Here is a 23,274-nt window from a genome sequence, read left to right on the forward strand (position 1 = left end):
ACAATAAACTTCACATGTATACTTTAATTGCAACATGTTTTTCCACAATGACAAAAGAACCCAAACAAACCACTTCTGATTTTTTCAGTTCAACCATATGATAAAAAGCTCCTTACCACCAGACAGAAAAGCAGAAATCAAGGTGCCCTAGAACCTTAAAATTTGGTCTGGTGACTGAGTTGCCAATCAGGTAATACTATGAAGAGCATTCATGAGCATAAGCAGAGTACTTTGCTTTCATGAGAAGTAACCACTCATTGGAAGATGTTCAAAGAAGCTTAAACTATGACAGCTCTCAATTACCTGGAAGGAAGCCAGCAAGAACATGATCCCTCCTCTCACTTGTCCACTTAGTTCTATGACTCTTTCCCTTCAAGAAATGTCTGCCAGACTCCTGAGTTTTACACACACACACTTCACGAGATACTAGAAAATTTGGATTGTTTGATACAGTGGTACCTCTGGTTACATGCTTAATTTGTTCCGGAAGTCCATTCTTAACCTGAAACTGTTCTTAACCTGAAGCACCACTTTAGCTAATGGGGCCTCCCGCTGCGCCGCTGGAGCACAATTTCTGTTCTCATCCTGAAGCAAAGTTCTTAACTCGAGGTACTATTTCTGGGTTAGTGGAGTCTGTAACCTGAAGCATATGCAACCCGAGGTACCACTGTATTAGCATCACAATATTCTAATAGGGAAGCAATCTCAAGAAAAATGCTGCACCTGAATGGCATGTTGTCTAAGAAATCTAATCCTAAAAGAAGGGGTATAGGTTTCTGAATGACCGTGGATTAGTTCGAGTACTTTGGTTTAAGAACAGCTTAGTTTATGAACAACTTGTATTAAGAACGCTGCAAACCCGCAAGTAGGTGTTTTGGTTTGTGAACTTTGCCTTGGAAGCAGAACATGTTCCACTTCCTGTTGAGTGTGTTCCATTTGTAAATTGAGTCCCCAGCTGCTATGGGAAAGGACACCTTGGTTTAATAATGCTTTGGTTTAAGAACAAACTAAGTTACCACTGTAAATTGATGCATCAAAGTATAGAACTACGGTATAAGAAAAGTGAAGAATTGCAGGTGGAGGAAACAAACTAACATAGGAAAGTAGTGATTCACCATTCTTCCTGGGGAACCAGCCCATTTGCCCAAACTCTAGCAAAAAGAAAAAGGGAAGGAAAAGTCTATGTATGTTTGAAACAGGCAGAGAACACAGTCGGACAGCTCTCTCCTCTTGCCTTGCATAGGATGACATTTTGGAAGTGGCTACTCAGGTCCAGGTAATTCCTTGAAATTGCTAGAGCCATGCTAAGAGGAGCTACCAGTCTGTTTTCCATAGAACAGCATCTCTCATCAGAAGAGATGTAACTATTCCATGAATGTTATTATTATTTTTATTACTACTACTATTTATTAAATGTCTATACCGCCTTTCATCAGAGGATCACAGGGTGGTTTGCAATATAAAAACACCACCATTTGAGTATTTGTTGTAAAACTTGGCAGTGCTCTAAGACTCTGCTGAAAAGAAATCCTGTTTCCCAAGTTGTGTTCACTATTAAAAATGGTCTTGCCCATAATTTCCAACAGAGCTCAAGAAATAAGGAAAGCACGTGGTCAGTGTCCTGTAGACTCAAAACAGAGAGAGGCTGTCCAGCAGTTGCAATGACTGGGCCAGGTGTTGTTGTTTTCCCCCTCCAACATCCTACCACCCACCAATAACATTTCCCCTATTGGCATTACTCATTCAGTGTTAGAGGACTGCATACATGGAAAGGTTTAATGTGCATGATTTAGTCCCATGTTCAAAATCAAAATTTTTAATAAGAATTTAAAATATTTTAGCAGCAGAGGACAGAGCTTCACTTTAAACCATGCTGAAACAGCAGTGGTTTTCTTAAAAAAGAAAAAGTAACAATACTTTTTAATCAGAGTTCCTATCCAAATGCCAAGCTCTATTTACCACTACAACTGCAAACAGACTGCTAAAATAAGCAGACTTTTCTTTTTTTCCTGCATACCTGAAATCCTTTCCCTAAATACAGACCACCATGTAGAATGGAAGCTACAATACTTGAGCAGTAGGTTGAGTCACTAAGAACAGAACAAATGCCTTTTGCATTGTTTCAACAAGCTGGAAGAGGGAACCCTCCCTGCTGTATCCTGAAACAAAGGAAATCCAAGTCTCTACATATATTTGGAAAACTGCATTTTTAAGACCACCTACTCTTCCAGCCCAGACAGCAATCTATTGCTGGATGGATACCATGCTTTTCTGAATCAATGCCTCCTGTTGGCTATTGGAATTCCTAAAACCTTGGTTGCTAGCTTGGCCAAGCAAAAGATTACATTACCATTGGGGGGGGGGAGGAGTGGAAGACAAAAATGCTTTCACTGGCTACTGCCTCCAACCCAGGAATCCCAGAACACTTTTATTAAAAAGCCATATTTAGTCCAAGCAGCAGAACCTATTAAAAAAAAAGTCTTGCTTTTTGTATGTTAAAACATGGTGAAGACAGTGATCTCTCTCAGATCATATCATATCAAGAGGCGACGAATCCACAATAGCTCTGCAATTACTTAAATGAGAGCAGAAAAGCCCTTGAGCACATGTAGTTCACAATTAGAAGCCAGTTAATTTTCCACAAACTCAAAATCACTCTCTCATGCCATCCTACACAGTCAAGCAGATCAAGGACTTCTCATTAAAATGACTACTTCAAAGTTCCCCTATCAAGAAGCATTGTGTCAGGCTATACACGTGCAGAAATGAGGTCTCACTATGAACACATGTATGAAGTAATGCTGAAAACTCTGCAGACACAAAAGGGTTAGGCAAGCGTCTCCTAACTGTGTCACTCAGGACATGTGAGGATGTGAAACCAAACCCACTTGCCTAATGTCACCAAGGTATTTTTTGCATGGAGCACGCCTATCAAGTTGTTGCCATTGCAAACATAGAACAGCCTTTAATGGACATCTTGCAAAAAGAGCACAGAATCACCAAAACACTTTATCATTGAATATATGCAGTTTCAATTGAAGGGCACTGCAACCAGCTGCCAGAGGTGTGTGGAACAGGCACACACAGAAGGCGGTGATGAAGAGGGAAAGCCTTTTGGTGCATACAGCTGTAAAAGAGCTCCTCTAAGCTGAAATTCAACAAAGCTTCTTAGGCTAATACATACATTTCCCCAGGGGGAGGGGGCATTTACAATCAAAATTGATTTTTTTAAAATACAAATGTATGTTCTATATTCCTCTAGCCTACTCGCAAGCAAAAAAGTGCCATAAAATGAAAGCTAGATATAAAAAAGATAGTGGGGTGGATACACCAAGAACCCACCCAAAGAAGCAACAATCACTGTCGATCCCTTCTAACATTGCACTATAGAGAAGCACTGCAAATTCCTGGCGATCTGCAAATGCTTTCCCCTTCCACACCCAAAAATGTAGCATGAGCGCCTGCATATGCAACTGCAGTCTGAAACACACACACAGAAACACACCATGTTCACATTAAAGAATATATATATATATGCTTACCTTTGACTTGAGTGTCATATTCAGCTATTATCTCCTTATCCTTTTTGAATTTCGCTGGCGACGTCATGTTTTCCTTCCCCCCCCAGCAAAAAAAAGATTATCCTCAGAGCAGATCCTCCAAAATACGACAAAATAAATGCAATTTGCGTTCCTCCCAAAAACAATCACTTGGCCAGGCTCGTCTTCCCTCAACAGCAATCAGTCCATGGAGAGAGGGTGGGAGATGGAGTGTGTGTGAGCAGCAGAGACATGCAGATGTGAAGAGCTCAGCGGACAGAAAAGGCAGCAGTTTGGATTCCCTGCACCAAAACCCTTAGCAGCAGTGGTGGTGGCGGTGGCGGCAGCAGCAGCAGCAGCATCAGACTACAGAGAATCTGCAGCCCCCAAAGGCTTTTCCTGATTGCTAACATTAATAGCACAGCCAGGGAGTGGAAGTCTTTCTGCGCAACAACATGTTGTGTGTGGGTTTGACTTTTTCTTTTTCTTTTTATAGAGCCAGAGATGATGCAAATTAAATCCCAAATGGTAGAAGAGATGAAAGCTCCAAAGTCACTTTCTTCAGTTCAACTGCCTGCAAATTCAAATACGTAATTGACTCTCAACCAGTTACAGGCATATACAAAACAACAAATGTGACTGAAAGCTAGAAATGCAAAGTACAAATGCAAGCTACTCAAACTGCAGCATAAAAAAATGCCTCCAATTGAAGAAAAGGGTACAATAGTTACATTTTAGGTAGAGAGCTGGGGGGATGGGGTTAATATCATTAGAACCTCCTAAATCCAAGAAAATAGGGAGATGGGGAGACAAAGGAAAACAGCCCCTGCAAAAGCAGTTTTGTGTTCCCTCTTGTTAGTTTAAACAGCAACTGGAGACAGAGCAATATGATATACTAAAAAGGGAAGTCAGACCCAAATCCTCAAATTACTTGAACTACAGGAGCTCAAAAATGAATCCACAAGCCATTGTATAAACAAGACTAATCCCCTTTGGTGTAGCTAAAGCTGCAGATCTTGGTCCAGCCAACAGACCAGATTTAGGTATTTTTTTTATTATCATCATTGTTAATTTTAGAGGATTGAACCCCAAAACGCTGGCAAATTAAAGAGGGAGGGAGGGAGGGAGGGATACATGTATCTGCTGTAGACATCAAAGCTGATGTGGAGCCTGGGGAAATAGAGCAGTATGTGCAAGAGAGATGCAAGCAGAGGAAAGTAAGGACAAAACTTCTTTTTCTGAATTACAAGCTACTGTTGGCAGCAAATGTAAAGAAAAGGGGATTCGAAAAACCTGGATCCACATCCAAAGAGAGAAACAATGTGGCCAGCAGACAGGAAATGGTAATGGCTCACTGACGAAGGAATAACAGTGTAATCCTAAGCATGTCTACTCTGGTGTAAATCCTACTAAATTCAATGGGGTTTATTCCCAAGCAACTGGAGTTAAGATGAAGAGCTACAGCATGAAAACACAATCGAAATCTGGCATATTTCTGCCCAGTGCTAGCACATTCTATCACCAGCTGTGAAGTAACTATGCAAACACATTTAAAGCCCTCCCTGAAATACAAAGAGAAATCACTAAAACCTTGTAGACCATCCCAATAGCCCCTTGCAAGGTCAAAAACCATATTAGGGAAATACCTTTACTAAGCCAACCAAAATATCACAAAATAGTTTGCAAGCTTTCGAATTATCCAGTATTCTTCATCAGAGTAAAATTAATGATGGTGATGTCCATGAGTGAGAGCCTCAAGGGAGAATGTGGAAACAGACAGCAGACATTCAATGAGGCTGGGTGCCATGGATGTTATCAGATTCCAACAAGACTGGCTGGGAAGAAGAAGCATAACCATAGCCACCATCCCAAGTCTACCCTGACGTAGTGTTCTGAAGAACTCAAAACCTTGCACACTATTTTGTGATATTTTGGTTGGCCTAATAAAAGTATTGTGCTAATATACTTTTTGAATTTTTCTCATGGTACAATACAGCTACCTTTACTTTTTGCAAGCTCAAGGCTCTGCTTTCTCCTTTACAAGAAGTTAGCTGTTCAATCAAAAGTCAAATGCAGCAACATTTGAAGGATATATGCTGTTTTCTTCTCTTGGTCCTTATTTACGTCATAGGCTTGCACAACTTGTGACCCACCAAGCTGAAAACATTCAATTAGTTGGTTCAAGTGCTTGAGAATCTGGCATCTGCCACCCGCCCAATAGTCCCAAGCAAAACCAGAAGGTTTACTGAGTCCACAGCAAACCATTGCACATGGGTGGTGAGCTGTATTCAGCTTGGTGGATCACAGTAAGTGTACAGATCTGATCTATGGGAAGTTAGAAATCCAGCCCTGCGTTTCCTTCTTGGTGCTGCACTTTTCAGGGAGATGATGTAAAGAGGAAATGCATCAGACTAGGAAAAGGATTTATGACCTGGGAGGATGAGAAGGTAGGTATATTATTGTCTGGCAAGTAACCCTAGACAACTAACTTAATGGGGCAAGGGAATCCCTCCACAGGAGCTGCTCACCCAGGAATATTACGAAGTAAGACCTATATTTGAGAAGGAGGAATACACTGCTATGGGACTATCTTCTGGGAATAAGAGTATCGCGGACTTAGTTCGGGAAGCCGCAGAGCACACGCTTCGCATGCCAGATGCTCCAGGTTCAATCCGCTGCGACTCCAGGTAGGGCCGGGAAGGAAAGGTTCCCCCCTGAAAGCTGGGAGAGCCGCTGCCAGTCTGTGTCGACGCCGCTGAGCTTCGTAGCTTGGACCGACTGTCTGATCTGGAATGAAACCGCTTCAAGGCTCGTTTGCGAGCGCAGAGAACTGCCTTCTCCGGGGATGCGGGAGGATCCCTTTAAAAAGAGCTGGGCTTCGACGGGGCTGTGGCTATTTGTGGAGGAATGCTTCTCCCTCGGGGCGAGTACGGGATGCAGGGAGTCCGGCTCCCCCCACCCCCCGCTTGCCGCAGTGGGGAATATTATGGGATGGATGGGACACTGACCCTCTCCCGGTGGACTGGAGCACGGGACGGCTCCAGCAGGGCGCTTGTGCTCGCTGCGGGCTACCAAGGGAACCAGGGAGACAAGACACACGCGCGCGGGAAGAGTATTATAGGATGGAGACTGCTGCTGTACAGCCTGCTGGAAGGAGTGGGCTTCCTTGTGCTGGCGGGAGGCTAGCATTACACGAATTGCAGCCAAGTTGGAAAAGGCGGGCGGATCCCGCTAAGGGGATATTATGGGATAGGGGATCTACCGCAGGGAATCTGCCACGGGCTCACCCCGAACTCGGGATTCCTCCGTCCCGGACGCGACTGTTACCTGCAGTGCTGCTGCTTGGACGGCGAGTCCTTTTCCCCCATGAGGCGCGTTCCTCAGGCCACCCGCTGCTCCCACGGTCCGCTCCCCTCCGCAGCCCTGCTCCAGCGCCCCCGCCCATTCCACAGAGGAGCACCAATCGGGAAGGGAGGTTCCGAAAGCTGGCGGGCGCTCCAGCCAATAGCCGGGCCCCGCCTCCCTCCTTCCTCAGCCTCGGTCCCGCCACTTTTCCGTATTGGCACCGCCCACCCAGGACGGAGACGGGGCCACTCAGAATGCTCGGAGGGGACAGAAGCGGGTTGCGACCACGAAGGGGCGGGGCATGCAAATACGAGCCCCGTGTGGACCAATGGTAAGCAAGGGGGCGCGTCCTCATGCCCCGCACGTAGGTAGGAACGAGAGATGGTCAATTTATCCAATGGCAAGCGGGGAGACGTGGGTTGTTGTCTTTTTTACCAATCAGGTACCGGAGGCGGGCCAGATTTCCCCCAATGGGAGGCAAAGCCACAGATTCAAACTGACAGGGGACTGGGAGGCGACGCGAGGTCTTGCTTCTGAGCATCCCTCACGCACGTAAAGAAAGGAGCCGTCCACGTTGGGGTCGCTGGCAGGAAGCAGGGGGATTCTGAGTCAGTCAGTGAGTGGCTGAGGAGGAATTAAAGAATCCTAAATTGGGGGCAGTAGGATTAATTGGGAGGTGAGCATGTTTCTTGCCCTCGGTGGTTGGGGAGGAGGGAATGATAGATAGGAAGGACCCCGGGGTGTAGGCAGTGAAATAAAGCAGAATTAGCACTACTGCAGGTGCCACATAACACCCGTTCCGCATTTGGCAGCAACTAAACTTTGGAACTCCCTGCCAATTGATATCAACCAGGTGCTTTTGCTGTCTTCCTTTCCCGGCCACCTAAATTAGTTATTGTCTGCGCAAGCTTTCACAGATGCTTAGAAATGCTGGTGTGGATTTCAATCAGTTCTAGCATTTTAACTTTTTGAATGTTTTAAAATATCAGAAATTTTTCTTGATTTTACTATCTTATCTTTTTGTATATCACTTTTTTCTTTGTAATCAAGGGGCATATAAATTTGAAGAAATAGATAGTAACTAAATAAGGGAAACAGACTTAGATTGGGGGAGGGAGAAAATCTCCCTCAATTTAATAATTAATATTGTTTAATGCTGATTAGGTAGCCTCCAGTAGAAGATTGGAAGGACCATCACCACACTTGATAAGGGCTTTAATCTGCGGAGGTAACAAGGAACGAAGAGGGTTGGTAGTCAAAGCTGATATACTAAGAGTGCCAGTAAATCCCGTGGGGGAGAAGGACCTTGCTGGCCCCAGAAGAGAAATTATTTTTCTACCCTACTGAAAGAAGCACAGGGGCGCCCTGGAATCTCCTCTGGATCAGACCGGATTTGCCATGTCCACCAGCAGCTGCAGTTTTGCAGACAGATGTGTGACTGTGCTATGCTGCAGGTTTTGCCAGCAAGTGCTAAGTTCCCGGGGCATGAAAGCTGTTCTCCTGGCTGACACAGAGACAGATCTCTACTCCACAGACATCCCTCCCACCAGGTGAGTCAACACAAGGAGACTCAAAGAATCTTGAATTGGCTGTAATTTTCTGTTCCGCAGTAAGTATTTTGCTTGGCATCTCTCACACATTTTTTAAAAAACAACAACCTCAAGGATATACAGTGGTATCTTAGGTTACAGACGCTTCAGGTTACAGACTCCGCTAACCCAGAAATAGTACCTCGGGTTAAGAATGTTGCTTCAGGATGAGAACAGAAATCACGTGGCGGCGCAGCAGCAGCAGCGGGAGACCCCATTAGCTAAAGTGGTACCTCAGGTTAAGAACAGTTTCAAGTTAAGAACAGACCTCCAGAATGAATTAAGTTCTTAACCTGAGGTACCACTGTACTTCATTGTCCCTGAACCATAGTGACTTATCTGCATTAGGTCTAAGGTCCAGTTTTGGTGGTCTTTCTCATTCTTAACTCAGTATAGTGTAATGGTTAAGGTGCTGGACTACAATCTGGCACACAAAATTCAAAGTAGCCATAAAGACAAACCTTCTCTTGACCAAACCTACCTCACAGGGTTGTTGTGAGGTTGAAAAGGGCACTGGAAGACCCCTGTATGCTGCCTTGAGCTAGGAGGAAAAGTGGGATATAAATGTAATAATTAAAAATAATACTAATGAAGGGTCTTGGCAGAATACACTACACTACAATCACCTAAATTGATCTGCCAGGTTGCTGATGCTGTGGCTGCTATCCTAACTCACATGTGTGCATGGACTATGAAAAGAGGTATGTCTTAACCTTTTCTGTCCTTCTGGGTCTTTCATGCACTCGTGTGGCATACAGCCCTTATAATATCTGCCATAATGTAGGAAAATATTTTCGTTTGGTAAAAATGCAGAATCCAAGACTTGAGGTCAAAATAAAATATTCAGAACATGGGCTTTCTAAAGCAGGCCTGCACAACTTCTGTTACATTCAGCTCTGGAAATCACAGCAGCCTGTGTAGTCTGTCTTCCTTAATCATCTTAAATTATGAAAGCGGGGCATGATTCTAATATTAGAATAGCACCACCAACGCTGTAACAGTAGGAGAACTTAGTGGCAGTATGCTAGAACTGTCACTTTCACTTCTCTTAATAGTCAGTTTCTGGTTTACAGTATTTGTTGTGGTAACAGTCAAAAGCACAATGGGGGGTGTTGTATAAACCACAGGAAGACATAGTCTCTGCTTTCCTACATCCTCAGTGATGGTGAATCAAAGTGCAACTTTCAAGCATGAGAAAAGGAAGGAAGGAATGTTGGAAGAAGGCAGCAAGTTTCATTGGTGATGACATTAATATACTGTACATGTAGGAAATCATAATCATATTTAATCAAAACTTCTTAAGGGAACCCTAAACTAATGGAACTTTTGTCACAGAGAGCTAGTGCCATCAGCGTGCCTTACTCAAGCTTCAGCAATATGATTGCACATTCAGTAATTCATATGGATAAAAAGATGGCCTATACTTGGGGGTGGAAGGCTTAATGTTTCTGACAAATCATAGAATAATAGAATCATAGAGTTGGAAGGGACCCAAGGGCCATCTAGTCCAACAATGTAATGCAGGAATCTTAGCTGGACCATACATGACAGGTGGCCATCCAACCTCTCATTAAAAACCTCCAAGTCCACCACCTTGTGGGAATCTATTCCACTGTCAAACAGCTTTTACTGTTAGAAAGTTCTTCCTGATGTTTAGTCAGAATCTCCTTCCTTGTAACTCGAATCGATTAGTGTGGGCACAAGGAACAAAGAGGGTTGGTGGTCCTACCCTCCAGAACCAGAGAAAACACGTGTTCTCCATCTGACAGCCCTTTAGAATCTAAATTTTACTATCATTATTGACTGAGTTCCCAGAGAGTAAAATGGTCAGCCAGTACTGCTGGTAATTTATTTGAGAAGATATACAACAGGCATCCCCAACCTTCAGCCCTCCAGATGTTTTGGACTACAATTCCCATCATTCCTGACCACAGGTCCTGTTAGCTAGGGATCATGGGAGTTGTAGGCCAAAACATTGGGCGGGCCGCAGGTTGGGGATGCCTGATATACAAGGCCAAAGAGAACTCCACTTGGCTTTCAGGTGGGTAGAACTGGAAATTTATTATTGTTTAATATATACATAGGAATCTGTGTTATATGGACACAAAAGAGATGAGCAGACGTAGAAGACATTGGTCTAGCTCAGTATTGTCTACACCGAGGTAGCCCACAATGAGAGGGCATCTGGAACACACAGTTGGCCAACACTGGTCTATAAGGATGGGCAGTGGCTATCCAAGGTTTCAGAGTCTTTCCTAGCCCTACCTGCATATGCTGGGGAGTGAACCTGGGATATTCTGCATGAAAAGCTTGTGCTCTAATACTGAGCTATTATCTTTCCTGGCCCATACATAATAGTTGTATATCAGTGCCCTGGGAAACGTACAGATTTCAAGAGAGCAAATATAAAATCAAAGAGTAAAATAATTTTGAACTGCAAAGTGTAAAACGAGTTGTTAAAAATGACACAAAACAGCTTGAAATTAAAAGTCTTTCAAAAAGCCAACATCAAGATTCGTTCAATACAAGTAAATATATATTTTAATCAAATGACAGAAATGTTTCTTAGCTGAGACTTTCCCCACACTTCGATATTATATGGTATAAATGTTAAGTAACTGACAAAACCTTAATTGAATTTATTCTGTGTGGTTACAAATGGCATTTCTATGATAATGTTGAACAATGAAACAATGCTGACTATTGCTATTACAGAAATGTGTTAATGGAATTCAGCAAACCTCTTACTTCAAACTGAGATATTAAAAGGAAAGCTATGTTTTAGTGCCCCGGGAAATTATTTATCATGATTGGTTTCTTTATAATGTAATAATTGATTAGCATGGCAGCCGGGGGTACTGTACTCTGTTAGGGCTGAGCGGTTAAGGGAGAGCTTAAGTGTTGAGAAGCATATACATTTTGAAACTCTAAATAAAACATGGCAACACTATAACTGATTATTGGTCGTAGCTGCCTGCCACCTGAATCCTATCTACCATGGCAACTCCCAGGGATAGTTTTTAATTTTCTGTCTAATATAGATCAGCTCTGGGAAGAGGTCTGTTTGCTGTGAATTATACAGAAAAACTGTTTAATCCTGTCAGGAATGCAGTAATGAACAGACTGCTTCATTTGTAAGCAAAGGAACACACATCCAAGAGCAAACACAGATTAATGGTTGTTGAAAACTATTCAGTTGCAGGTGCCGATGGAATGATTGGTTGTCGCTTCCTCTGTTGTACAGGATGCTGTCGGCACTCTTAATAAGTCTTCTACACCTGTTCATCTCATTCTGTTGCTATGATTCATGGCTAGCGATAGGTAAAGTGGCTCTGGGCTGCAACGCTGATGGAATGGTCACGCTTGGCTGTAGAGCCCATACCTCCCTCTGCTTCATCATGAGAACCAGAAAGGAAATTGCTGTATTGAGTAACAAATATCAACAGACTAATTCTTGGACGGAAGCTCTATGGTAACATATTGCACTGGCTGGTACGCTTCCACCTGGCTGGCTACACCAGGAGGCTGGGTCACACAATTTAGAGATGTTGTGGGGGTTGAAGCAAACTAATCTATTGTTACTAAAGAGCAATAGTGATTCTCTTAGCTATTGTGGAATGATCACAATGGCTTGAACTACAGGGTTCAAACTGTTTTTGCGCCGAAGGCAGTTTTGACCTCTTATCTGATTTGCTCCTTTTGCAAGCTTAGGCAACAATCCTGAAACCTCTTAGTGTCATATGGTGCAATCCTTTAAACTAATGGAGCTTTTGTAGGAAAATTTGCTTCAGAACTAGGCCCACTTTGGAAGAAAATTGCTTTCTTACAATGTGATCTTATGCATGTTTAGTTGGAAGTACCGTAAATGCCACTGAGTGGACTGGGATTTGTTTTCTGGTAAATAAGAAGAGGATTATAGCCTGATCCAAACTTTCCCTTTAACCCCTTACCTAGACAGGTGAGAGGACTGCTAAGAGGCACAAGGACAGATCACTTTGTCTGTCCCTCCAGCAACCCCCTGTGTTTCTGCCTGTGAAGGACACTTGGACTCTTCCATGCCCAGCACAGAAAGAAGGGGGCCACTGCTTCCTGTCCCTCTCTGTCTCCTGCAGTTCCCTACACTACTACTCAGAGTGTGGAGTGGTGACCATTGGCCATGTTTCTTGAGGCCGATAAGAGTTGGAATTCATTAGCATCTCATGGGCCAAGAGTTTCTCCTCCTTGCAACATAGGAGCCAATAACGAATGCCTCTTGTCTTAATTAGAGTGAAACAGCGTTTCATATAAGTCATGGGCATCACAACTTTATAGGGTTTGCTAAAGTGTTTTCTCCAACAGGCAACTCAGCTCGATCATTTTTGAAGAGACAATGCAAGGAAAAGACTACCTATCAAAACTCATTAAACTAAAAGCTGGATCAATGTACAGTTATGTCGTATATTGCCTTGCTTACAATGGCTGTTAGCAAAGGGAGGTTTACAGTGGCTGTTGGCACATATAGATTTGTAAACTAACAATAAACAAAGGGAATAGCGTTCTGCTGGAACTTTTATTGCTACTATACTTCACATTGTGAAACTGTGATCAAGTTCATTTTTAACTACCTACAGTCTATTTCTCCCCCCAGTACTGTCGGCTTCATTGGAAACTGCTATTTCACAGAAATCTGCAAATGTAAACTGAAGAATGTGGCCTGTTTGAAATGGTAAGTAAGTAATGCTGCAGTTTAACTTAGCATAGTGTTTGGAACAGCTGTGCAGCCGCTACCTCTTCATTCATTTGTGTGCAAGAGCCTGAAGCGAACCTGATTATCTAACATTCGCTTGAATTTAACTATCAATCATCACAGAAGTCCTTGGCTGACAATGTCCAGGATAAATTCCAGCAATAAAATGGTTGGCATAAAGAGCTCCCAGATTTACTTGGGATGACTGGACTATTCTGATATCCTCAGGATTTCCAAAACTATGGTAGTACAAAGCAGAATAGGTTACAGTATTGGCATGTGTTATCTTCACTTGTAGTGTTGCCCACCTTTCTCCTGGCTTTCATTCTGTGCTTTAATAGCAGTCAGACAGGCAGAAATGTGGCAGGTGAAGATTTTCATTGTGCAGAGAGGGAAGGAGTTTTTCCTCCTTAATTTCTGCATGTCAGTATGCTGTTGATGGAACAGGGACAGGGTTAAAATAGGGAGGGGGCAGTAGTAGCTGAAATACATAAACCCAAAGGAATTTGACTACAATACTGCACACATCAAGGCAGCTAGATTGCCAGTGGGGCAGAAGATAGCCTTCTCTGTGGCCGCTTATTAGATATTCATGAAACAACACAATAATTAGCAAATCATGATTTTACCCTGTGGCTTGTGTCCCCCACCCCCAAATCAGAGAAAATGTAGAGAAGTTCAGTATAGATTCATATCTATTCAATTTTCTTCAATTTAATGGCTTTTATTCTAAAAATCTATCAGCTACCATAAAATGGTCCTGGTTTTAGTCATCTCTGTATGAATTTGTCATGACATCAATAATCATTATATGCTATGCTTTCTAGAGCCACAGTGATCAGTAGGTCAGTATTTTCCCATTTTTGTGATATGAGGTGAGGTGAGCTTATGTTCTATAAAATAGTTTTTATATTTAAGAACAGGCAACATCTGTTGTTAATACATTCATAATATAGATGCCCATTTGGGGGTTAAAAAGAAAGTTTCAGGCTGAACATACAGGCTATTTCTGGACTGTTTCCCAAAGGCATCTTGCTCAGTATTTAGTCAAACATTCACAACTAGTTTTACTGGATGGGGTGGGATCCTGTTTTATTAACTTGCTGTTTACCATGAGGACATTCATTTTACTGTTGATTTTAGAGCTTACTCTTCTGTCTACTCTTTCACCTAAGAACCTGTGTGTCATATACTTTTTGTTTGCTTTTCTAGTGGGAATGTTGTAGGATACCATGTGATCGCTCCATGCAAACCTTGTTTGCTGTCCTGCAACAATGGGCACTTCTGGATGTTTCACAGCCAGACTGTTTTTGGAATCAACAGGCTCGATTCTTCTGGTATGAAAAATTTCATTCCACGCACAAAGTTTATTGTTCTTATCCCCTTGGAGTGTTCTATTCCAAAGCTTGTACTACGGTGAATTGGGTGCCTCTTAGAAAATGTATACCAAGAGAGTTAGACATACTTAAGGCTTGTTGGACCTACTTTAATTTTTATTAAAACGTCATCATACTCAGGGGTTTTACACACTTCCAAGTTAAGGAACAGGGTGCCTCTGAGCACAAGCACTCAGCCCAGGAATTTGTTTTTAGCACCATATCTGAGTTCACAGTTCATAAAATAGCAATCCAAAGGGGGAAAGCATGAATTAAAAAGAAGTGATAAATACTCAGGCAAAAACTGCCTCTTGAACTGCCATGTTTGAGAACAAGGCCTCAGATATATCGTATTTTTTGCTCTATAAGACTCACTTTTTCCCTCCTAAAAAGCAAAGGGAAATGTGTGTGCCTCTTATGGAGTGAATGCAGAGGCTGCACAGCTATCCCAGAAACCAGAACAGCAAGAGGGATTGCTGCTTTCACTGCGCAGCGATCCCTCTTGCTGTTCTGGCTTCTGAGATTCAGAATATTTTTTTTCTTGTTTTCCTCCTCCAAAAACTAGGTGTGTCTTGTGGTCTGGTGCGTCTTATAGAGCAAAAAATACGGTATAACAGAATCATAGAATCATAGCGTCATAGTCTCATTTCTGAGCAACAATGTGCAGAGCTGAGTGGAGTGGGAGGCCAACCAACCAGAAGAGTCTCTCAGGTATACTTGCCTGGAGGTAGAGTCAGTATCCAAAGTCTGGTCCATTCCTAGGGTTGTGCGAACAGCAATTCACATGGTCAGAGGGGTCAGGGAATTCGATGATCATGGGGTCAAGACGAGCAGGAACCAGCAAGGTAGGGCCAGAAACTACAAACATTGTTACTAGCATCTGGCTGCTGCTGGGAGCTCTGCTTAAGGCAGCTGAATCAAGCTGGTTCTCACCAGTGCCTTCTCCTCTGTGCTCTTGAAGGCTGATCAGCTGCAGGTAGAGTCACTCCGCCTTCTCCCCCTTCAGGCTGATGTTCAGCAGGCGAAGCTGACTCCTAGCCCATGACGCCTAGAGTTGGAATTGGACCCCAGCGGTCATCTAGTCTCACCCCTTGCAATGCAGGAATGTCAACTAAAGCATATAAGACAGAGCATGTGGGAAAGAACACAATGGAAGCACATACCACCCACAAGCCACACACTTCACCACTGCCTGCAACAGAAACACTTCCCTGCTGTTCACAAGTTCAGCTGCTATGTGAAAGGGCTCTATATGTGTGTACTGATTTCTGCACAACAGGCGTCAGATGGACACTGCCCCAGTCAGCATTTCTGCTGCATGCAGTGATGGCAAGGTATGTCACTGAGGAATATACCCAGAGTGGGGCCAGGTCCCGTGACACCCCACCACTGGTGTTCTTTTCACACGCGGTGGTGGGTTGTGCAAACCTCTCTCATTTAAACTACCTTATAGTGAAGGAAGCAGGGACGCAGGTGGCGCTGTGGGTTAAAGCCTCAGCGCCTAGGGCTTGCCGATCGAAAGGTCGGCGGTTCGAATCCCTGCGGCGGGGTGCGCTCCCGCTGCCAACCTAGCAGCGCCTGCCGACCTAGCAGTTCGAAAGCACCTCCGGGTGCAAGTAGATAAATAGGGACCGCTTACCAGCGGGAAGGTAAACGGCGTTTCCGTGTGCGGCTCTGGCTCTGGCTCTGGCCAGAGCAGCGATGTCACGCTGGCCACGTGACCCGGAAGTGTCTCCGGACAGCGCTGGCCCCTGGCCTCTTAAGTGAGATGGGCGCACAACCCCAGAGTCTGTCAAGACTGGCCCGTACGGGCATGGGTACCTTTACCTTTACCTTTTATAGTGAAGGAAGGCTGTTATATAACTTGTTTTCTTGAGAAAGAAATTGTCCCTGCTGCAGCAGTAGGACCACTGTATCTTTTAACAGGGGTGAGGAAAACCTTTGGTCCGCCAGATGATGCTGAACTACAACTCCCATCAGCCCTGGAAAGCCTGGCCAGTGGCCTAAGTTGGCAGGAATTGCAGTTCAGCAACATCTGGAGGGCCAACCGTTTCCCAAACCTGTTTTAACAGGGGAAAAGAGGAGATTTTGGTAGTTGTTATTCTTCAAAGCTCTTCCGCTCTGTGATATAAGAAGCTACAACTTGCTGAAATTCTCTTATATCAGGGTTGGGGAACCTCAGGCACGGCGACTGAATGCATCCACCCATGCCTATCTCTGGCCTTTAGGACTCTCCACAAAGTTCACACTGACCCATGCCCTTCTTGAGTACTTTTGCCTGGCTGGAAATCAGCTGTGATAATGCATGGTTTGTACAACCCTCTGGCTTTTGTATGGCTGGAATGTAGCTTAATGTGTAAAGGCTAAGATCTGTAGACATTTTACCACCCACTTTTGCTTCACTGCCCCACCCACCACTAGCATTAATTAGGCCCTCAGAAGGTTGTTATAAGGGGACATGGCCCTCGGGCTACAAAAGGTTCCCTACCTCTAGTTTATAGGAACCTAGATGCTGGAAGGTTGACTAGCCCCGCTCTAGAATGTGGCATTTAAATACGGAGGTGGAATTATAGGCTTAAACTGCATGTTCATGTTATTTTTTTTATTAGCCTTTATCTATGGCTAGGGTTGTAGCTTCCTTTGGCAACGTGTTTTGCTTCATTAGCATGAGATCCTGGTCAGAGAGAGTGCAATGGAAGTTTTTTTGCCTTTTCTTTTTAAGGTACAAACTTACTGCTTTGGGGCAACTTGCCAGATTCAGAGGAAAGCGCGGATGAAGACGCGTCCAGCATCTCTGAAGACGAGTACATCCGATAAATGTCATCAGCAACGTGCTGCATGGTGCGCCTCTCACACAGACAAGAAACACGATGTGCAAATCCCAGCAAGGCAGAGGGAAAGCACTTCAAAGGGTAATAATACCTGTTGACCTTACACCGTCTGATGATCTGGGCATCCTGTTGTACAGGATGACTAGGATTTGAAGGTCAAAAGGCAGCCCTTGCTCGCTTTCCAGAGAGCTACCCACCATCAGTATGTCCCCCTGGCTTCTGCAACTGCTTGCTATTTCCCGTGTCCTACAGGATGACGTTTATGTACAGAAGATCAAGGAATGAGCTCCACATTGCCATCGCTCATGGTTGCACTAAAAAAAGGTGGCAAGTTATCTGTTGGCCTGCATGACTCCTTTTCCCTGTTTTGCTGGCTGAGTCAGGGGTTGTGCATGGCCTCTCTTTAGGAACCACAGTTAATGCTGCTACAGAGCGCCGGCAGTGAATACTGACTCTGTGCTGTTGGCTGCCTTCCAGAATCCCATGTTTGCATAACATATTGGGAAGCTCTTAAATCTAGGTATTTCTGCTTCCCTCGTGCAAGCGCAGCACAATGTTTGGTTCTGCTCAAAGGCCAGATTTCGAGGAAACCTACTGAATAGCTTTTTCTCTGCCAGCGCACATACGGCCAACAAGTGTGAGGACATCGCCTGGGAACTGGCATGCTTCCCTGCTCCTGATGGAAGGAGAAGATGCAAAGAAATGCTAACAAAAGAAAACAGAGACCCCAGCTTCTGGACCTGCAGATATCCCCTTTAATGTGTGCAATCAAGAAACAAAGAGGCTTAAAAGAATAGTGTCCAAGCGTCAGCATTTGTAACTGTGTTTGCCCGTTTCTCCAGTTGTTTACAAGAAGAAACGAGCAGTGAGAGTGATGCTGAAAGAGAATGTAGTAAATGCAGGGCCAGGTTAAAAAAAACCAAATCCTTCTGGTTTCTCTACTGCTGGCACAAGAGTATTCCCTATGTAGCTAGTGGCACAGTGCCTTTTGGAAAGAAGGTAGTAACCAGGCATGGCTTGAATTGCATCTAGCCAGTAGTGCACTGAAGTCTAAAGTAGCAGAAGCAGCTAAGTAGCCGCAGGTAGAACATTATGCTTTTTCAGAATGATGTAAGTGTTATCTGGAGCATGATTTTTTAAAAAGTGTACTAATATCCTCTTTGGAAGAAGGAAAAAATATGAGAATTTTCAAGCTGTGTTGATACTCTCAACACACTAGTTTATAGGGCACTTTAGGGCCTGGTGCAGATCCAGAATCTTTGCTGTGGTGAGCCTACAACTCTAGTCCCCACATTGCTTTCATTCACTTGAATGGAGCTGGTCACAAGTTCAGGGAGCAGCTTATTCCAAATGCTTCCTGGATTTTGCTGGTGCTGTTGGTGTTTGCAAGATAGCTTGGGGAAGGTGGTGCTGAATGAATTTCCATAAGTCAGTTATGTTTTTACGTTTTCTTGGTGTGTAGGTGTGATCATTATGTGAAACCCTCCAAAAGTTATAGACTGAGTTATTCATAACAGTGGAAGTGTCTGCTAGTAAGTGGTGCAGTGAGGTAATTTAGACTTTCAGTTTAATGAGTGTTCGTTCTCTCTCTCTCTCTCTCTCTCTCACACACACACACACACACACTTGGGATCAGGGGTGAAAAGCCTCCAAATCTGGTCCTCATAGTTCTCTAGGTCACAATTCTCACTTTTACACTGATTTTTTTTGCATGGTTGGTATGCGTCCTTGAACTCAGATGCCTCCTACTTTTCTAGGTAGATGATAGAGAAGTGTGTGTGTTGGTCTAGCCCACTGCACAAAAGTAACTTTTACATTTGTTGTTCCGCCCATTTTTGCTGCTGGCCTCAGCCACCACTAGCAGGTGGCCTCAAAGGGAACAAGGCCTTCAGGCTGCAAAGGGTTCTCTATTCTTGCTTTCTATGGTGTAAATTACTTTGCTTACTTCAAAATGTGGTACACTAGCCCTGCTGTACTTTCTATGAGACCTCCTGCTCATTCTGCTGAGTGAGGGCCTCACCTTCTGCCCCAAAATGCCTCCCTGGCAACTCCTTTGCTACCAGTTTGCAGCAGGTTCAAATGTCTATCAGCTATACGAGCTGTATATAGTAATAGTCGGTGTGCTCTGTGTATTCTGCGGTTCCACAAGAACAGAATTCAGTATCTGGAGATTCTCACCTTTTATTTATTTTTAAAACTGCCTTCTAGCTGTTAAGGCTTCCAATATAAGCCTGGTGAAATCTCTGATGCCAAAGCAGGGGGCTTAAGCTGTTGCTTTCCTCCCAGCCAGCAGAAGCAAAGCAAATAGTGAGCATCGTTTACCCAGGTTATGGAACTCAACTTCTCTTGGAACTGACTTCAGTTTAATACCAACTTATTTAAAGCACAAAATATTTGCAGCTTTAATAAGAGCACCCTTTGTATACACAAAATCTGCTAAGGTAACACCTGTCCTAAAAAAATCACAAAATTCACTCTTAGAATGTGTTTTAAAGTGAGAAATTGACTTAAAATGTCAGAAAGATCAAGACCTTCAGCTGTAAAATAAGAAAGGCAAAAAGTGGGGGAACAGCATTCCCAACAAATCAGTTGTGCAGTAGGATCCTGACCATGTTTACTCAAAAGTAAGACCTACTGAGTTCAAAGGACATTGCTCCCTACTAGTAAATGAGTTTAGGATCAGGTGACACCCTAATGGGGTATGGGTAACTGCAGAACATTATGGAAGGGAAGCTCAATGCACCACTGCCAGATTCAAGTGGCAGCTAAGTATTTTGAAGAACATCTAGCTTAGCCATTAGAACAATTGCATTTTGTTTATTTGTTGTGTGTGTGTGTGTGTGTGTATACACACACAGTGAAAAAGCAGCACCATGTGTTACTTAGTTAAGCACAAATATTAAAAATCCTGTGATTCTTGCAGCTACCCTAGGACATAAAGATTATAAACACCTGTTACTTTGTTCAATGTTTGCACTCAGCATCTCCTGAAAAGAAGCCTCAAATAAACAAGCAACACCATGCACATCTGATGCAGAATGTGAGACTTTGGCAGTGGAGTATTATTTTTATTCTACGAATTGGGAAGTAGAGGTGTAGATCTATGGAACCAGGGGAGCAATGACCCTATAGATGCTGTTGCACTCCAATTCTCGTCAGGCCAGTATGACCAGTGATCAGGAGTTGGTGGGAGCTAGAGTCCAGCAACACCTGGAGAGCTATGGGTCCCACCACCCCACCTAACCCTAACCCTAACCCTTGCTCTAAAGCGACTTTCAGAACATATGCTGGACCTTTAAAAGGAATCATGAGTGTCTTCACATGGAAGCATTGTGTAGGGTTCAGCCATCCATGCCAGAAGTATTGGAGAGGGCCTAGGTTCAATCAATAGCATCTGTTGTCAAATGATCTGGAGTAGCAGAGCTGTGAAAGACAGCAGGCAGTGCTGGGCTAAATGGACTTACAATCTGATTCACTATTGAGAGCTTAATGGGTGCTTGTAAAAGATAAGAAACAATTTTGGGAAACCATCTGCAAAGGGTGAAACGTGACTCAAAGAAGTAGGAGGCCCAGGGTTCGCTCTGATTGTTTAGAAATACACAATCGCTTTGAGGTCCTCTCCCCTAGCATGGAAGACGAAGAGCAGACTCCATTTGATGATCTCTCCCTCATTACAGTCGATCAGGTATATGAAGACAAGCAGCAAAGTCAGTCCTCAGGGAATGTGCAGGCGACCTTGGAACGGACAGCTCACGGAAGAACCCCGACCAAACCTAAGAAGAGACGTGTAGTGGTGATAGGGGATTCCCTACTGAGGGGAACAGAAGCAGTGATCTGTGGGCCTGACAAGATGTCTCGGGAAGTGTGCTATCTCCCCGGGGCTAAGATCCAAGATGTAACTGAACGACTGCAAGGAATCATAAAACCCACTGACAAATACCCCTTCCTCTTGGTTCATGTGGGAACCAATGACACTGCAAGCAATAGCCTCCAGAAGATCAAAAGAGACTATGAGGCTCTGGGCAGGAAATTGAAGCAATTAAATGCACAAATTGTCATCTCATCTGTCCTCCCAGTTGAACGACGTGGCCCAGGGAGAGAGGGGAAAATAGTGGAAGTGAACAGCTGGCTTCGCAAATGGTGTAAACAGGAACGGTTTGGATTCTTAGATCACGGACTGCAGTTTCTTGAAGATGGACTTCTGGCAAGCGATGGGCTGCACCTCACAACGGTTGGGAGGAATGTTTTTGCCAAAAATCTCAGAAACCTCATCAGGAGGGCTTTAAACTGACTAATGTGGGGAAGGGAGACAGTGCTCCTGAAGGCAGGAGTCTATCAATTGATGAAGATGATCATCCAAATGTCATAGACTAAATGGAGCAAACAGCACGCAGACCTAGTGGTGGGAGGAAAAAATCCTTAAATAAGAGACACGGGGGAATGATTAATGGACTTCAATGTCTGTACACTAATGCACAAAGCATGGGAAATAAACAAGATGAGCTTGAGCTCTTGGTACAGCAAACTAAATATGACACAATAGGCATCACTGAAACCTGGTGGGATAACTCCCACGACTGGAATGTAATAATGGAGGGATACAATCTATTTCAGAGAAACAGACCAGACAAGAAAGGAGGAGGAGTGGCGTTATATGTCAGGGATGTGCATACCTGTGAAGAGATCCAAGATTTAGAACCTCAAAGCCAAAGTGAGAGCATTTGGGTCAAAATTAAGGGAGAGAAGAATAACAGGGATCTCATTGTGGGAGTTTACTATAGATTCCCCAAGCCAAACGGAGGACATAGATGATGCCTTCCTGGAACAGATGGCCAAGCATGCAAAAGGAAGGGAGATAGTAGTAATGGGGGACTTCAATTACCCGGATATTTGTTGGATGTCAAACTCAGCCAAGAGCATAAGGTCAAACAGATTCCTCACTGGCCTTGCAGACAACTTCATTGTCCAGAAAGTGGGAGAAGCAATAAGAGGAACAGCCATTTTAGATCTGGTCCTAACCAATGTTGATGACCTGGTTAGTGGGGTAGAAGTGGAAGGATCATTAGGCGCGAGTGATCATGCTCTTCTGAAGTTTACTATACAGCGGAAAGGAGCAGCCAAGCATACTAGGACTCAATTTCTTGACTTTAAGAAAGCCGACTTCATAAAACTTAGGGAAGTGCTGGGTGAGATCCCATGGACAGTAATACTAAAAGGAAAGGGAGTTCATGATGGCTGGGAGTTTGTTAAGAGGGAGATAGTAAAAGCACAACTTCAGGCAATACCAATGAGACGGAAACATGGAAGGTGCCTAAAGAAGCCAGGGTGGCTATCTAAAGAACTTTTAACTGATTTAAGATTAAAAAAGGATGTGTACAAAAAATGGAAAAGGGGGGAAAGCACCAAAGAGGAATTCAAACAAATAGCCAGCACGTGTAGACACAAAGTCAGAAAAGCTAAAGCACAGAATGAACTCAGGCTTGCTAGAGAGGTTAAAAGCAACAAAAAAGGCTTTTATGGGTATGTTCGTAGCAAAAGGAAGAACAAAGAAACAGTTGGGTCACTCAGAGGAGAAGATGGTGAAATGCAAACAGGGGACACAGAAAGGGCTGAACTCCTCAATGCATTCTTTGCCTCAGTCTTCTCCAATAAAGAAAACAATGCCCAACCTGAAGAATTTGGAGCAAATGATTCAGCAGAGGAAACACAGCCAAGAATAACTAAGGAGATAGTACAAGAATACTTGGCTAGTTTAGATGTATTCAAGTCTCCAGGGCCAGATGAACTGCATCCAAGAGTATTAAAAGAACTGGCAGATGTGATCTCAGAACCACTGGCCGTCATCTTTGAGAATTCCTGGAGAACAGG

At 43.8% G+C, this 23,274-nt stretch overlaps 2 protein-coding genes across 12 annotated transcripts in view; one reads left to right on the forward strand and one right to left on the reverse strand.

Moving 5' to 3' along the window:
* The window catches only part of SRGAP2 (SLIT-ROBO Rho GTPase activating protein 2), a 215,113-nt gene extending 208,141 nt beyond the window's left edge, over positions 1-6,972 (reverse strand). For 4 of the 6 annotated variants that reach the window (XM_079978969.1, XM_079978967.1, XM_079978968.1 and 1 more), the window contains exons 1-2: positions 6,867-6,972; positions 3,543-4,113 (exon numbers count right to left, since the gene is read on the reverse strand). In XM_079978969.1, the coding sequence (XP_079835095.1) occupies positions 3,543-3,609 (67 nt within the window). In that variant the 5' untranslated portion in view covers positions 3,610-4,113; positions 6,867-6,972. Of the gene's footprint in view, positions 1-3,542; positions 4,114-6,826 lie in introns of all 6 variants that reach the window. The other 2 variants (XM_079978966.1, XM_079978964.1) reach the window with 2 other exon arrangements.
* Positions 5,748-20,934, forward strand: FAM72A (family with sequence similarity 72 member A). Of its 6 annotated transcripts, XR_013839651.1 has the most exons (7): positions 5,748-5,986; positions 8,235-8,434; positions 13,101-13,178; positions 14,412-14,536; positions 17,298-17,487; positions 18,024-20,281; positions 20,580-20,934. XR_013839651.1 is itself a non-coding variant. In XM_079980086.1 (5 exons), exons 1-5 carry the CDS (start codon positions 5,966-5,968, stop codon positions 17,390-17,392), a joined length of 519 nt encoding a protein of 172 aa, XP_079836212.1. In that variant the 5' UTR covers positions 5,749-5,965; the 3' UTR covers positions 17,393-17,733. The 6 variants fall into 6 exon arrangements, 1 of the variants encoding a protein (XP_079836212.1); XR_013839652.1 differs by lacking the exon at positions 20,580-20,934 and having other exon boundaries at positions 18,024-20,450; XR_013839653.1 differs by lacking the exon at positions 20,580-20,934 and having other exon boundaries at positions 5,749-5,986; positions 8,049-8,434; positions 18,024-20,450.
* Positions 20,935-23,274: the final 2,340 nt, after the last annotated feature.

Source organism: Podarcis cretensis, assembly GCF_951804945.1.
Source record: "Podarcis cretensis genome assembly, chromosome: 6".
Lineage (NCBI taxonomy): Eukaryota > Metazoa > Chordata > Lepidosauria > Squamata > Lacertidae > Podarcis > Podarcis cretensis.